This window comes from Trachurus japonicus, chromosome 22 (genome assembly GCF_045865225.1).
Source record: "Trachurus japonicus isolate A0001 chromosome 22, Traja_1.0".
Lineage (NCBI taxonomy): Eukaryota > Metazoa > Chordata > Actinopteri > Carangiformes > Carangidae > Trachurus > Trachurus japonicus.
This window is the reverse complement of record NC_140928.1, coordinates 12,879,868-12,895,050: the sequence shown is the minus strand read 5'-3', so window position 1 is coordinate 12,895,050 and position 15,183 is coordinate 12,879,868. Positions and strand designations below refer to the sequence as shown.

At 41.6% G+C, this 15,183-nt stretch overlaps 1 protein-coding gene across 2 annotated transcripts in view; it reads right to left on the bottom strand.

Annotated features, from left to right (window-relative positions):
- Positions 1-15,183, bottom strand: part of cdin1 (CDAN1 interacting nuclease 1) — a 55,173-nt gene that overhangs the window by 19,672 nt on the left and 20,318 nt on the right. For both annotated transcript variants that reach the window (XM_085766614.1, XM_085766615.1), the window contains exons 7-11: positions 11,584-11,663; positions 11,165-11,214; positions 9,289-9,356; positions 7,743-7,808; positions 7,396-7,501 (exon numbers count right to left, since the gene is read on the bottom strand). In XM_085766614.1, coding sequence (XP_085622740.1) covers positions 7,396-7,501; positions 7,743-7,808; positions 9,289-9,356; positions 11,165-11,214; positions 11,584-11,663 — 370 coding nt within the window. The remainder of the gene's footprint in view (positions 1-7,395; positions 7,502-7,742; positions 7,809-9,288; positions 9,357-11,164; positions 11,215-11,583; positions 11,664-15,183) is intronic.

The following is a 15,183-nucleotide window of genomic DNA, read 5'->3' as shown; positions in this document are numbered from 1 at the left end:
GTTATTTTTCAGAGCTGTTCTTGTTCTCTCATTCATTTCCTGTGACAGGTCACTGGACTCATGGTCCAGTGCTCTCCTTAGGCCTTGGGAGGACACTGGAGGATGCGTCTGATGGCTCTTGGCCTCCTTCATCCCTTTCTACAGAGAGGTTAAGACGCAATTAAGCCCTTGGGTTGGGCAGCATTAAGGTGGTTTGGAAGCAGCTGTGGAGGTGCATGAAATCAAATACTTAAAGGCTTCATGAACCACAGGCCCTAGAAAGCAATAAATATTTGTGGTGTAGCTTTATGTTTGCCAATCCTAAGTGTGTATGTGTGTGTGTATGTGGGGGGAATATGTTGATGAAAAATCCTCTTAAATTACTTTTAGTCATTATGATAGATTCACCAAAAATATTCAGAGAAATACTAGAGCACAAACTCTGTATGACAACAGACGTCCCTAAAATCCTCCCCGTTATTGATCTGCAACTTTCTGCGGTTTGCCCAGCGATTCAGGCACACACAGGACTTTGAGACATAGCAAGCATCATGTATTGTGAAGACAATCTATTTGTCTGGGCTATCTCTCAGTGTCTGTGTGAAGAAAATATTGCTCCGAGTTTACACACTGAGTGTAATGTAGACCTGAACGTCCTTTGGGGGTCAGGCAGCTATCGGAATTCTTCTGTTAGATTGAGTTTTACAAAAAGCCTTTCTAATCCTTGCCCACTACTTTCTGTGTGTTTGACAAATGCTCTTGACTTTCTGCTGGAATGAAACCCACAAGGTCACCGTGGAGGGAAAAAAGGAGGAGAAGGGGGGAAAGGCAGCTAGACTGAGAAAATGAGGGAGGGAAAAAAAAAGTGTGTCTCAGAGTCTGATGACATACATCGTGAAAGCTGACAAAAAAATGTACGTTCATCTTGAAAAAAGTTCCATAGCAAAAGAGGAATTCATAGAGTAGACATGCTTGGAGCCCATTTTACTTGAGGCTTTCTTCTCCATCTCACAGTGTCACAGGCAAGCAGAAAGACAGGAGGAGGGATATATATCGCTGGGGTGCCGCTTTCTGTCCCGCTCCTCGTTTATACACACAGCGGCCGTGTCAAAGCTGCTCTCACACTCAATGGTAAATGACAAATTTGGATAATGCACACATACAACCCGACTAAAATAAATAGGAGACATGGAGGCTTAACCAGAGCTAAATCCTGAGGCTGCTGGAGACCTGAGAGTGCGGATTACTCCCCAGACGCCTTAAACAATGCACCCAAATGTGCATCCTTAAAAGCATGAAATCCTTGAAGCATCAGAGCCGGCTTGTCATTTGCCATTAATATTCCAAGTTGCCTGTGCTTTGGGGGCCAGCATTGCACTTGTGTGTGCTGATGTGCCCTAAAACAAACACTTCCAAAGCCCTAAAGGAACCACCATTGTGGATAGCTATTTTTCTAGCTGTGGAATATTCTAAGAGAGGATGTCATAACAAAGGAAACAATAAAAGAGGCCACGTTCCTGCACTGCATGGGGTAACCATAACTATAAATAGGAGGAAAGCAATGTCAGAGGTGCTTAGGCTTTACCTGGAAAACTGATATTTGTGCATTCAAAAAAAGAGGAAATTAAGCTCTAACTAGAGTTTTCCATTAAGTCCATAAAAACTCCAAAACCTTAAAACCTTATAACCCTGAAAAACCACCTCATTAACACCACAATAGAAAAGCCTATATGCAGTAAGAAACTGGAACCACTATGTGCACACAAGCAGCTATTCACATATTTGTCACATCATACATTGCATCATTATGACTAGAGTACATAAAGTTGTTTTTCTTAAAGGCCACTAAAGCGATGGAATTCTCTTTGTTGTGCACATCTCTGACAGGGAGGTGAGGTAAAGTATGGCAGGGCACAGGTCTCGGAGGTGGCACATCGTCACCCCAGAAGCGCCAGTACCTGTCCTCGGGGATGGCCATGTAATGTCCAGCCTCATTGGATCAGCAGCAGCCACAGCCTCTGGGTGCCCTCTCTCAGGTGACATCCCATATCTGCTCTGGCTCTATGATGGCCCTGCTGCTGAGGCTTACTGTATATTGCTCTAATGCTACAACTGCAACTACAAAGCAAACACATAGGTGCACTCTTCATATACATTTCTACACACGAGCAAATGCCTATCTTTATTTAAACTACATTTACAAACTACCGGTACCTAGATATGTAAGGATGTACCTGGAAAACCCTTTTTCATATGAATTCAATAAGGAATGTCTCCAACACATTGTGTTGTTACACTCTACTAATTAAGCATTCCCGTTGTCACTTCTTTGGAAGGTTCAACAAAAATGATGGACATGTCCATTAAAAAAGGATGACCACGTACAATATCTTGAATCAAAAAAAATAATTTGATGTCGCAGACGGATTGACGGTTGTGAGGCTATGACAGAATTACTATGCAATTTCAGCAGTAAATTCAACAGCATCCGGTCCCACACGTAATTGGAAAAAGTTCACAAAGAACTTGAGATGTCTAATTGCAGCTGTGTCAACAAACATAAAACATCACATAAATCAGATTTCTGTCTATTCATTAGCCAATGTGTCAGCGAGCAGATTAGTGATGTTGTAGGAAGAGTCTGGAGAGTCTTGAGAATTACGACTTCCTCATTAATTGTAGTTTTGCTTCCAATATGTGCGTAAAAAAAAAGTGTTTCAAGACAGGACAAGCACTAATCTCATTTGCGCAACACAGAGCTGAATGGAGATCAATATGTGCTTTTGGAGCCTGAGAATCTTCTGCTGGTAATTATGGGAGGACATAAATTAACCACATTTTACAAACTCACTAAAACAAAGGAGCCAAATGAAACACAATGGCTCTGCGTGCATTCAAGTCACAACAAATTTCCAAGTGGTCAAGCCAGATGATGTATAATGGCAAACACAAAAGTCTTAACCCCCATTTCAAATGAGGGAGAAATGAGCCATACTGTCCCATTATATTGCTATAAATCATTTTTTGTGGATGGCTGACAGCTTTTTATCAGATCTAACCTTTTCAAGCCTCCATTAAGAGTGCTAACATTTCCAACTCTGACACATGTACAGTTTACAAATCTCACAGCTGATTTACTTTGGGTGGGGGCATGCTGGCATTAATGCTCATTTCCATAGAGGCTGTCCATTGTGCTGGGGTTGGGGTGGAATGGGGGAGGGAAAATGGGGAATGGACTCTAAATCTGCTCTATGTTTTCCCTTTTAATTTGCAATACTACACTGCTAAGTAGCTGCTGAAAAGCTCTGTTGTGGTGAACTGTATTTTCTGATTTACTCTATTGATCCCTTCATGATACAGAACTGCAGCATGGAGGGCCATTACAGGCCAGGCAGATCCTTCATAATCTGGCAAATTAATAATGAGTGGACTCTCTCAGAAAAGAAAAACACTGTACCAGTTAAAGAGGAATGCATTCAGGCAGTTTGGTCTGAGTTTTGCTTTGTGGCTATGCTTTGCTGTGAAAATCTGTAGTGTTAATGTTGTGACTGATTTTTACCGGATTTTTTTCTGCAAGCTGTGACAGCAAGGACCAATCATTGATCGGTAGGTGCATCTATTGATCAATCCGTGAAGCATTAAAACTTGACTAGTGTCTTTTATCCCTTATTCCAAACACATAGTGGCTTGGCAAGGGACTCCCCAACAACAACAACAACAACAACACATTCCCTAACCGAACTTGACAGGGACCACTGCAGTATCACGGTCCAATTGTGCAATAAACAATGACAAAAACCCAAATCTCTATTTCTACAGGTTATTTGCAAATTAATCACAATAACTCTCTGGGGTACAATTGTCAAGGGAGTTAGTACATAATTGTAATTATCTGGATATATTCTTGTAAGTGTGTAATAAGCTCAGCTAATAAGACAAATAAAAGGTAGAACTTTAGCTGCTGCTATGAGAGTTATGGGGGGAACTTTGCCAACCATAATTGATTTAAGTACACCATAATCAAGAAGGGGCAGTTAAGGTTGTACCACACAAAGGTCCATATTTCATTACATGCTGTGTTTAACCTTACCCACTTCTCCTAAAACACACAAGAGGCTCATTATGTGTTTAATATTCACCAGCAGGTGAATAATTTTTATGCAACTCTGATAGTTGGACGAGATGGATAACTCAATTATCTGAACATCCGTCAGAGCAGAGGGCTCGCTGGCTCTGGAACGCCACCAGCTAAGATTGATGGCTGGAAGACACCAATAGCTGCTGCTTCGCCATCTCATCCAGGCACTGGGCCTGAACACGGCGTTTGATTCTGCAGAGGACCGTTTTTCTCTCTTTTTTTCTGGTCCCTTTTCTCTTTTTTCTTGGGAGCATTGTAGGTGAAGCGTCATTACCCCTCACTCCACTGAAGAGGGGTTCATTATGGGGTTAGTGTGTTGGCAAGACTATTGTTTGGATGATGAATGCTGTTGGTGAGAGCTTTGGAGAGAAAATTAGTTATGTTTTTTTTCTCCCTTCTACAAAAACATGTCCCCATAGCTCACTCTGAAATGCTTGAGGGCAGAGCAAGAACAATTAACACAAGCAATGGGTGAAGCAGTTCAGTTAAAGCAAAGAGGGAATTCATGAAAAATAAGCAAATCACTGGAAATGTCAATCAGGGGCAATGAAGTAATTACAAACACCGCCATGCAATTCCAAGGGCAGTCAAAAAGAAAACTGAAAGGTTTGGAGTGAAGCACTGTAATCTGAGTTTGAGGAATGGACAAACACCCTAAACATCAGCCCTTCAGGGCCTGTCTCATAAACTGAAACCCTCTAATGAGAAGTGAAAGTAGGATGATGTCACCCCATCACTCTTCTGTCCCCCATTTCTCTATGAGTTTATGTTTTTGTGACCACAAAGTGCTGACCCCGAATTCACCGCCTTCACTTTGCAAACACACACAAATATGCACATGTGCACACACCCTTTTGTACATCAGACGATAGCGCATTAACTCTAACAATAAGAGAAAGATGAAGCACATTTGGAAATGTCAGCAGTAAATGTCAATTAAAAATTACAAGGGTGCTGGAAAAGGTAGGGTTTGAAGGGACTGACATTTTTTCTTTTTTGACATGACAATGTTTATCTGACCGGTCTGCTGGCTGACATGATGGGATCTACTTTGTCAGTTCCTTAATACACTTGGACAAGGCCGCCCCAGCGAATATCAATGAGAGACACCCGTGAGCAGATATGTAAGGCTCAGAGTAACCCTAACCGTACGATCAAGCTGTTAGTATTCTGATATTTTGACCGACAGTAAACTCATGCCAGGAGTAGCAAAAAGAAGACCACAGACAGATTAATGCCATTTTCATCAGCCTAAACCGAAAAAGCACAATGACTTATACAGTGACATATTTAAGGAGACATTTGATCTTTAAATACTATTTCATTAGCTATGGTCTAGAACAGAGCTAAAACACAGGGTTTTTTTTTCATTCATCAACTTCCTTAGAGGTATTTAATGATGCCGAAAAGACCGTAACCATCTGACTGGCCCATTTTTAAATTTACACCTCAGCGACTTTTAGTTCTTGACGTCAATAATGAATAATAATAATAAAAAAAGACAGAGATTTTCCTTCTGGGAGCAGACCATTTCCAAATATGTTACTCTGAGAAAATAAAACACACCATTGATTATGACCTTGACCTCATCGCCTGCATTGTAACTACTCACTGATATTGGATGAGTCATTTTCGCTAAAAAATCAAACAATTATTCCGCTCACAGCTTCTGGGTGAAATCGGTGCATCAGTTCTCCACAGGCGAGGATAACGTCTTTCAACATGGAGCCATTGTTTCCCTTTCTTTACCGTTTCCTAAATACACTAAATACTAAAACTTCTGCCATGAGAGATATTGCTGCCTTATATTTTACATTATTTGTGTAGGCAAGACTCTCCTCAGAACTCCTGGTTATGTTTCTAACCTCTCTCCTCTCTTTCTTCCAGGCATGCAGGTTCAGTGTTTTTTTTATTTCTTTTTATACATAACACTACACCTATCCACACCTGACTTTCATTTTATTCTTGTAAGCTCCTTTATTTATGTGCCTCCGTTTTTGTTCCCTACTCTCAGCTCCTTTGCGACGACTGTAGGCTAAATTTACAAGAGAACAAATACAACAGCCTATTTTAAATAAAAACTGGAAGCAGGTGATCTATACTTGGAAAAATCTGGCGTAGATAAATCCTGTGCTATCTTATCAGTGATAGGCAAACAATAGAGAGATTATTTTAAGTTGGGGAAGTACGCATGCAAAACCACACATGAAAATTTATTCATAGTAAACAGCCTCTCCGTCTGTGTTGTGGTCTTGATAGATCCATGTGGTCCTGGTCTGGTGCTGTAACTAGCAAAACAAAAAGGGACAGAGAAAGAGAGTCTGGCTGTGCCTGAGATCTGAAACCTCCAGCCGTGTCACGACATGTCAGCCGGCCATAGTGGGGAGAATGGAGGCAGTTGGGGGGTGCCTTTTGGACTTGGTGACTGGAACCTCACACCCTGGGAGGCAGTGAGTGTGAAGACCACATGTGATCGACCACTAGTACCCCAGCACTAAAGTCACTCTGGTGACTGAGTACTGATCTAAGTTAATTGGATAATAGCTGATGACATGGCAGTTTTCAGTGACATTAAATAGTGAAAGTCTGACCTATCCAATTTATTCATTGGCTGGGACACTATATGACATGTGTAGCCTTTAGACTACACTAGCACATGAATTACATCATCACCTTTAACCCAATGTAAGCCTTGTGTTTTCACAGAGGTATGAGAAGAAAAAAAAAAGTTGGTTCTCTATGTTTCCTCAAGAGATCATGAAATAGGCATGTATGTTGTTCATCTTATTCATTTCTAGCATCCAGACACACACATCATATGTAAGCCTGTACACACACTTTTGCTCCCCCAGGGTCAGACCACGAGGGCCTGTTCCTGTCTGAAGGTTCTCATGACAACAGATGCAATGGATTAATCACCCGTTTCCCAGCTTTCCTTCGAAAACAATATGTGTACTCTGGAAAACAATCAAGCTCACAGGCAGGCCATTCAGGCTCTAAAGGGCTCCAGTGACAGGGGTGGATGTGGAAGTAGTCTGATGTGCACATGTAACATATGGAAGTCTGGGGTTAGTGTGGCTTATGCCAGGGAGGAAGTGGTTAGCTCTGTAAGACAGATATGGGTTGCATTCATAATACTGAGAAAAGCTGATTGTGGTTTGTGGTCAAAAAGGAGAAGTTAGAAACAATACGCATGCAGGCTGGGAAAATAGTGGTTGCAACATTAGATGGTCGATTTAGATAACGCAAATGAAAGAGAGTGAAAGAGAATGACTCACCTGTTCCAGTAGCTCCAGAACTGCTCATTAAGATAGGTGCGATGACTGTGGTCATCTCCGAATGAGGCTTTGCTCTCAATCCAGTGAACAATGTGCCCCTCTACAGCTTTACATAAACAGAAACACACAGCAACACCTGAGCAGAAATTGGTCACAGGGAAGCTACACAAGCAAGATCCAGAAGAGACAATGATATTTTTATGCTAATTCCTCTGAATTGTCAAATATGAAAGATCTAATATGAACATTTGTTGACAATTGCAAAATGTTTTATGAGAAAAAGGCACCTAGGTTTAGGAAGCAGTTATTTTATATGAGGTAATGACATTTATAATACAAATACTAACCAATTGGAACCTCCAGGATGATATCAGGTGTTTTGTCATAGCCCATAGCTCTGAGTTGGTTTTCATCTAAAGGAGATAAAGGGCAGAATTTTAACATTTCACTGTTTGAAATGAGTATTACTCTCCACTGAACAAGTTCTATTCAGTAATCAGCCACGTGTATGATCATCAATCACAGGCTTCTGACCTATCCACATTCACTAAGGTGCTGGTAACAATGGTAGCAAAGGAGACGAAATAGCAGTAGAGGACAGCAAGCACAGTAAAACCATTAACTACATCTGCCACATATTCGCTTTCGTTGCACAAAAAACCGTAAAGCCCAGTTACAGAGCTGCTCTCCAGTTTGTAGTCTGGCAGCGCTTTATAAAATATACAGCGAGAGGACAAGGTTGGCATTATAGCCTCTGTAAGCCTGACCCCTCCCTGCAAACGCTGCAGCCATTGTCCTTGACTCCTGGCGTGCTTCGGCCATTATCCCTACAACACCTGATTTCTCCATTAAATCTCAGGCTGACCAGGTCATTCAGTTCCAAAGGCCTGCCTCTTTGTCTCCAGCCAAGCTCAACTAATGGGGCATGGAAGGGAATTGAGGAGAGATGGAGGGTGGCGGTGTCAGTGATGGTGAGGAGGTAGTATCAGCCAAGGATGGAGAAAGAGAGCCGAGTGAGGTCAGTGAGGCTGTGGGGGCCTGCAGAGGGGCATCCTGGGTGGGGTAATATGGGTGTGCGAGGTAGGATGGGGACCTCTGTTCTCTCCTACTGGGCTGTTGACATTGTCATGTGGCTCTGATCGCCTTTTTACATCACCTTTGATTAAAATTAATGGGCCATCCCTGCTGTTGGGTAGCTTATTTCCAATCCATTTATCAGATGGGGGGAGGTTGCCTCAGTGGCCCTTGTGCCCCCCGAACTCTGACAGTTTTAGAACAGTCCTCTGTTCAGCCCCTGAAGAAAGGTCAGCTCTCAGGGTCCAAATAAATGATATGGTCTTAATGACAGGGGGAATGACTTTTATCCTTCATCAGTCATCTGACCTAGGGGATGGTGATGGGATGGTGATGATGGGATAAATGAGGTCTTGTTGGAACAAGACAATGTTGTCTGGAAAATATACTAAAAAGGCTTACAAAAATAAAATTGCTAAAAATATTGGAAATCACAACCTTTGTTTCATTACATTTATACACATAATACTGCAATATTACAGGAATCCTCTTATTGACATCATGTAATGTAATGTAAATACAAACAAGCCTATTTGACCAATTTTCTAAAATAAACAAATTACTCATAAGAACAAGCCAACTAACTAATTATTAAAGGCTACCTTTGAAATTTGTATTCTTTATTTATTTGTACTAGTTTAGTGCATAAACATCCATCGAAGTATATTTGATAAAAGATACTGGGTTCAAATCAATAAGAGATAAGATCCACTGCATCAGTCATGTCCAGGTCCTCCTTCACTAAGCTCACACAAAGGCAACATTGCCACGGCAAAAGTGAGTTGAAAAATGTGATTAGAAGGTCAAGAATTGGCTTACCCAGGAAGGAAAGGTTCTTCTCCTTCAGTTTGTCACAGAGTAGCACCTCATGCTCCTGGCCAATAGCACTGAGAATAGAGTCAAGGTTTCCAATGTACAGCATAGAAATTGTCTAGCAGTGAAACAAGTACTCAGATTTTTAACCTTAGTAAATGTAGTTATACAGGAATACAAAATCACAAGTTAATTGCCAGAATTCAGAATCTTCAGAGAAAGTTCGGAAGATAAAGAGCCGTAAAAATGCTCATTATGGAGAAAAGTCCCTTTCACAGAGTTATATACATATGTTTTAAATTTAAAACAACTGGCAAGTAAAAGTGAAAAGTCTGTCTGTATCTGAAATGTATAAATATAGGATTATACACACACAAACTACGAAAAAGGTGATTAAAAGTTCCTCAAACTTTGATTAGCAATTACAAAAGGTTAAAAAACTCCCACTGCACTGACAGATGTTTTTGATATTTAAAAAAACAAAGGATTTTTGTATTCTTTGAACGAATGACCACGTCTCAGAAGCAGTTATGTGATGCGTGGATCACAATCTGCAAACTAGTAACTATAGCTTTCAGGTAAGTGTATGAGGTGACAACATAAATTCACAAATATGAGGTGATGCAAGCTTGACTGTGCTTGTGTATGCGGATATCAGATCAAGTTAAGAATCTGCCTTTCTCCTCTATTGGCTTACTATGCAAAGTAAAAGCCACTTCTCTTCATGTCGATGTATAGCGAGAGCACAGTCAGACTTCTGAGGTCGACCTTAATCCGCTTTCACAAGAAATCTCCAAAGTGCATTAAGTAAATGAGGAAGACAAAACAAATGCCAATTTGGCAAAATGCATAGAGCGCTTGGACCGGCTGCCCCGCTCATTCCTCAAAGATCTTTGAAGAAAAATGCTTTTAGAATAGATGCCATTTTACATCAGGATGCATGATGCTTGATGCCACAGAAAGGGCGGGTATCATATACAGTACATAATTTCCCGAGCCAAAGAGTTCCATAGAAAAATTCTTGGGGTATTATACTACCCTCAAAAAACACTGATCACTCAAAATGGCCTGTAATTAATACACACATCTTCTGACTCATGCACATAAGCTTCCCTTCTTATGTGTGGATAGAGCTCTTTGAAATTAAATAGTAGTGGGGAAGTTCCCATGAACCCAGTGCCACCACACACCAAATTTTGGACAAAGTACCATAGACATACACGTGTATGCTCATTTAAATAAGTCTCCTCCCCCAGGAAATAGTTGGTCTGCTACCCAGCTGCTTGCCCCTAAATAGCAGGGACTCCAAATTTGCCCCAATAGTAAAGGCTATAGGGGGGTATTTGTAGCTGGGCAAAGGAAGGGAGGAGGAAACACTGGGAACATAAGGAGTACAATTGCATTATGAATAAATAAAATTAAACCAATGTGCAATCAAAATTAATAATTCAAGTTGAAGTGATGAACTCTCCATGGTGCTGAACAGCGGGGCAATGATCAGCCAAATACAGACAAATACAGTAATGAACATAAAATATCAAATCATCTGGGTTAAATAAAATACCAAACAAAAGGAGAACACATCAACCACCATGAGGCTTATGAATGCTAATTTTTTTTTAGAAGATTGGGTCTGATCCACTGCATGCACATGGAGATGCATTTAGATCAGTCTATTCTCTCCTCCTCCTCCTCCTCCACCTCCTCCTCCTCTTTCCTCCATCACCTTCCAGCCCCTGTATCGGTGATAGTGGGATGGCAGGCAGAATGAAACACTTCCTCTGTGAAGCAGAACTTTTATGTCAGGTGAAGCCAGACACATCTCATCCCCTTCAATAGCTCCTCGTCAATTTCAGGCTTAAAATTTTATGGGATAGGATACTGTTTGATGCAGTCTACCAGCGGTCCATAACAGCAGTCATTTATTGTGCACTGAAAAAGAGGGGGAAGAAATATTATGGTGTGCGAAAAGGGTGGGTGGGTTGTAGGGTGGGGGGGGGGGGCGAGGTGAGGGAAGGGAAGGAAGCCCATGCGGTGCTGGGAAAGGAGAAAACACAGGAGATGCTGGCAGATTGGCAGGCATGACCGCCGGCTCTCACGTGACCTCATCAGCAAACATGAGCGGCTGACGCTGTCTGTCAGCCAGGTGCTACGTTTAAGAACTCACTGTACATAAGCAGCAGATTTGTTACATTGAAAAGGGTAAGGCTAGATTACATACATTTTAACCACAGTAATTAACAAAAAATATTTTGAATTACTTCCTATACTATTTAAGACGTAAAAAAAACAACAACTTACTTGGTAGATGTTATTGGCCAGAATTTGGTCTGGAATCAGCGATGGCTCCTTAAGCATGCTGTTGACAACTGTTTTAGAGGCTAGGAACAGAAAAGAAAGGCAAGAAAGAGACAGAAACAAATACAAAAAAAAAAAAAAAACATTAGATAAACACCAAAACATGAGAGTTTGTCTAATGTCATATAAATGTAAAAGAAAAATTTCTAATTGCTGCAAAAGCAAACAATTAAAATATAGACGCAAGAGACACAAGACAGGTTTGACAGGCTGTAATTCAGCACGCCACTGTTAGTGCAGTATCTTCACACTAGTCCATTAGATGGCTGCTTGGTGTCTACACAGATTTTCTATAGATAAATGTTTCAGTCCAGAGCACAGGAGCCCCATGTAGTTTATCTATGTTATGAACGCTGACTATTCTGCATCTCTCATCCCCATTCTTGCTCTACTAACATTATAAATCAGAAAAGGAAAGCCTGCTGGATTGATTCGCTGCTACTGCAACAGCAAAAAAATTCCTTAAATCATTTCTTAAAAAGATCTGGATTAAATGGATTGTATCATTGTGTGACGAAATGGTTGAGGCACGCCATTTTGGTGATATATATACACATGGTCCTGACAGACTTGCAGGCAATACAGACAATACAAGGAATGTGTCTATTCACATCTCAGGCATGGACGGTCCCTGAACCAACACTGCATGGAGATTCCCAAACTCATCTGGAAAACTGTGCACAATATATAGCTGTTAAATGCAAGATGGTTTAATTTGAGGATTGATAAAAATGTGAGTTAAACACCGCAAATGAACAGGGATCTATTTAAAAAGATTTGGGTGTGCACTTACAAATGCTAACTGGATCATTAGACGTCTATTAAATTAATTTCATTAAGAGAGTGGCATTCAGGAGAACATTTAAAGACCCTTAAGACCGCTTTGTTCTGTTTCCGTCTTCCTCTTTGCATTTCATTCATAGGCGTTTCATTAAGAGGAAACTATCACAGAGAGGACAAACAGTGCTGTGATCCCTCATCTACCTTATGATGAGGAGGGTGGAAGGAGAACAAAGCACATTCAGCGCTCCCTCCTCTCTTTCTGTTTCTTCTTCTTCATCTCCATCTTTCTCTGCCACCTCTTTTTTTTTTGTTGCTACCTCCTTTCTGTTTCGGCATCACCCAGCTACGGTACTCCCCCAGCCCACCCCATAACCCCACACTCCCTCTTAGAGCTGCAAGGCACAGGGCTGTGCTTTATTTCTTTGCTCATTTTTCTCAGAGATTGGTACCTTCACACGCAGATCCATACCATGCTCCTGTGCGGTGCAGGCGGCGGTGAAGAAAGAGGGTTATATTTTCCCCTTGAGTTAGGACACCTCATGACAAATGATAATGGATAATCAATAAAGCGGGAAATATGAGGCAGCAAACTTTATGAAGCCAGGAGACATATTACTCCCCAACAACACTGGTTTCCCTTAACAAAGTCACTACTCGAGTGTGCCTAATAATCTGAAGGAAAATCAAAGGACCCGCAACCACATCAGCAATATTGGCAACTTATTCCACTTTAATGGCATTTTGATTGATTTTTTCCCTCTTCCTAATGGTCGTTTTATAGATTTGACGCTGCTTCTGCAAAACAGTGGTGTGTAATAAACCTCCCCGAAGGCAAACGGCAGCCATTAAAGCTCTTGTCTTACTAGTGCTCATAATTGGAGGTTGACCACCAACACATTTTGGTCTCTCACATAACACACACAAACACACACTTTCAGGACTAGACTTCTCTCTCGCTCTCTCTCTCTCTCCTCGTCTCTCCAGCCCTTTGATATTTTTGGTAGATGACCATAATAAGTGACAGGATCCCTTTCTCCTGCTCTTTTCTGAGCAATGGGGTTAAAAATAGCTATAAAAAGGTGACCTTGGCGCTGACATTGTGGAATTTCAGCCAAGCACTGACCTGATGAAAATGGAAGGCCAGGCCGCTAATAAATCAGGATGCTTTTAAAATGAGTTTACCCTAATGCTCATTCATCACTGGCTGTAATGCCATTTGCAGGCCCAGGATTCGCTGCTGTGCACAAACACAGCAGTAAATAACAACAGGGCCCTAGCATCCCTCGCATCGTTGCAGCCTCCAACATCAGCATACATTTATTAAAGACGCCCCCGCCTTGCACGGCAAGACTCCTCTATGACACCCTGAGCTCACTCTGCCACATACACACACACTCTGTGCTCTTTAAGTACACACTCCAAAGGCACACACAGACGCACACATAAAACACGTGCAGGAAAATAAAAAGCATAATCTGAAGAACACCAGACACAGAGAACAAAGCCCTGCAGCACGACTTTGCACTTGTAAACATTCACCAAATTTACTGTAATTGTCCCATGTTGGTATAAATTCTGACTAAGGTAGCGTATCACGTCGTCAACATCTAAAAAGAAAGAACAGAGAAGAGGAGAATAATAGATGTGAAATGCTACGCCTCCATCGGGATTTGCTAAAGAAAACAACCAGTGTAAACAAATCACAAGCCTGTTTTCAAATGCAATTCTAAAACAAGATAAACTATATGAAGCAAGGTAACAGCAACCTAACCTTGGCTTGATTTTTCATTGCTTACTTGTGTCATTTGTAAGCACTCTTCCTCTCTCCACTAGGGTGAAAAAGTCATTATCTCAAACACAAAAAAATGTCGAGAAACCTCATTAGATAGCAACATTTGTTGAGGGAGGACCGTAATAAACAGTAACGGATGACGATTGTTATTGCCCCTGACACTGATGAGCTCCTCTGCAAGTTTGTTTATTAATTAAAAAACCCACTTTTGTCCACGGGTGGGGGGTGGGGGGTGCTACCCATTTCCTCTATACGTCCCCCTTCCACCCACACTCCCCATGCACAAGCCATTGAGCTGTGGAGGGGCACTCGTTCATCAAACTTCATGGAGCAAGGGAGAGACAGGTCCTGATAATGTGCGCCGCTAAAGCTGATTTTCCATGATGAATCTCGGAGCATATAAATTGGCTAATATCTGAAAACATTTACAGATACTAGAGGAATTGACTACTTGTGGGACATGATGGATGAGGCTCTCCGACGCTGGCCGACAGCTCTGCAAATCTCTGCGGCTGCCTAAAGCCCTCATTTGATTTTCCAATTTACTCCTTTTAAATTTATCCTCCCGTATTGAAAAAAACAGAAGATGGGAAACAGAGAGAGAGAGAGAGAGAGAGAGAGAGGGAGACAAGAGGAAGGGGGAGGGATGTGTGTGTGTGTGTGTGTGTGTTTTTCTTTTTTTTAAGATATCTGTGGTTGTGTGTACGTGCTAGTTGATGATATGAGGTGGTATCTCCTGTGCAGGAGGAGCCCAGTCCCTGAAGAGGTTACTGGGGCAGAACTGATCTGCTTCCACCTGATTCTCCCTGATAGCGGTGAGATGAGACTCTACATTTCTGTGTGTGTGTGTGTGCGTGTGTATGCGCGCGCACGTGTGTATGTGTGTAGCAGTAGTAATAGTAGATCTGGGGAGGCACTGCTATGAAGAGAGGCTTCCTAGGTCAGGCCATTAGACTGTGGCAGAGGCT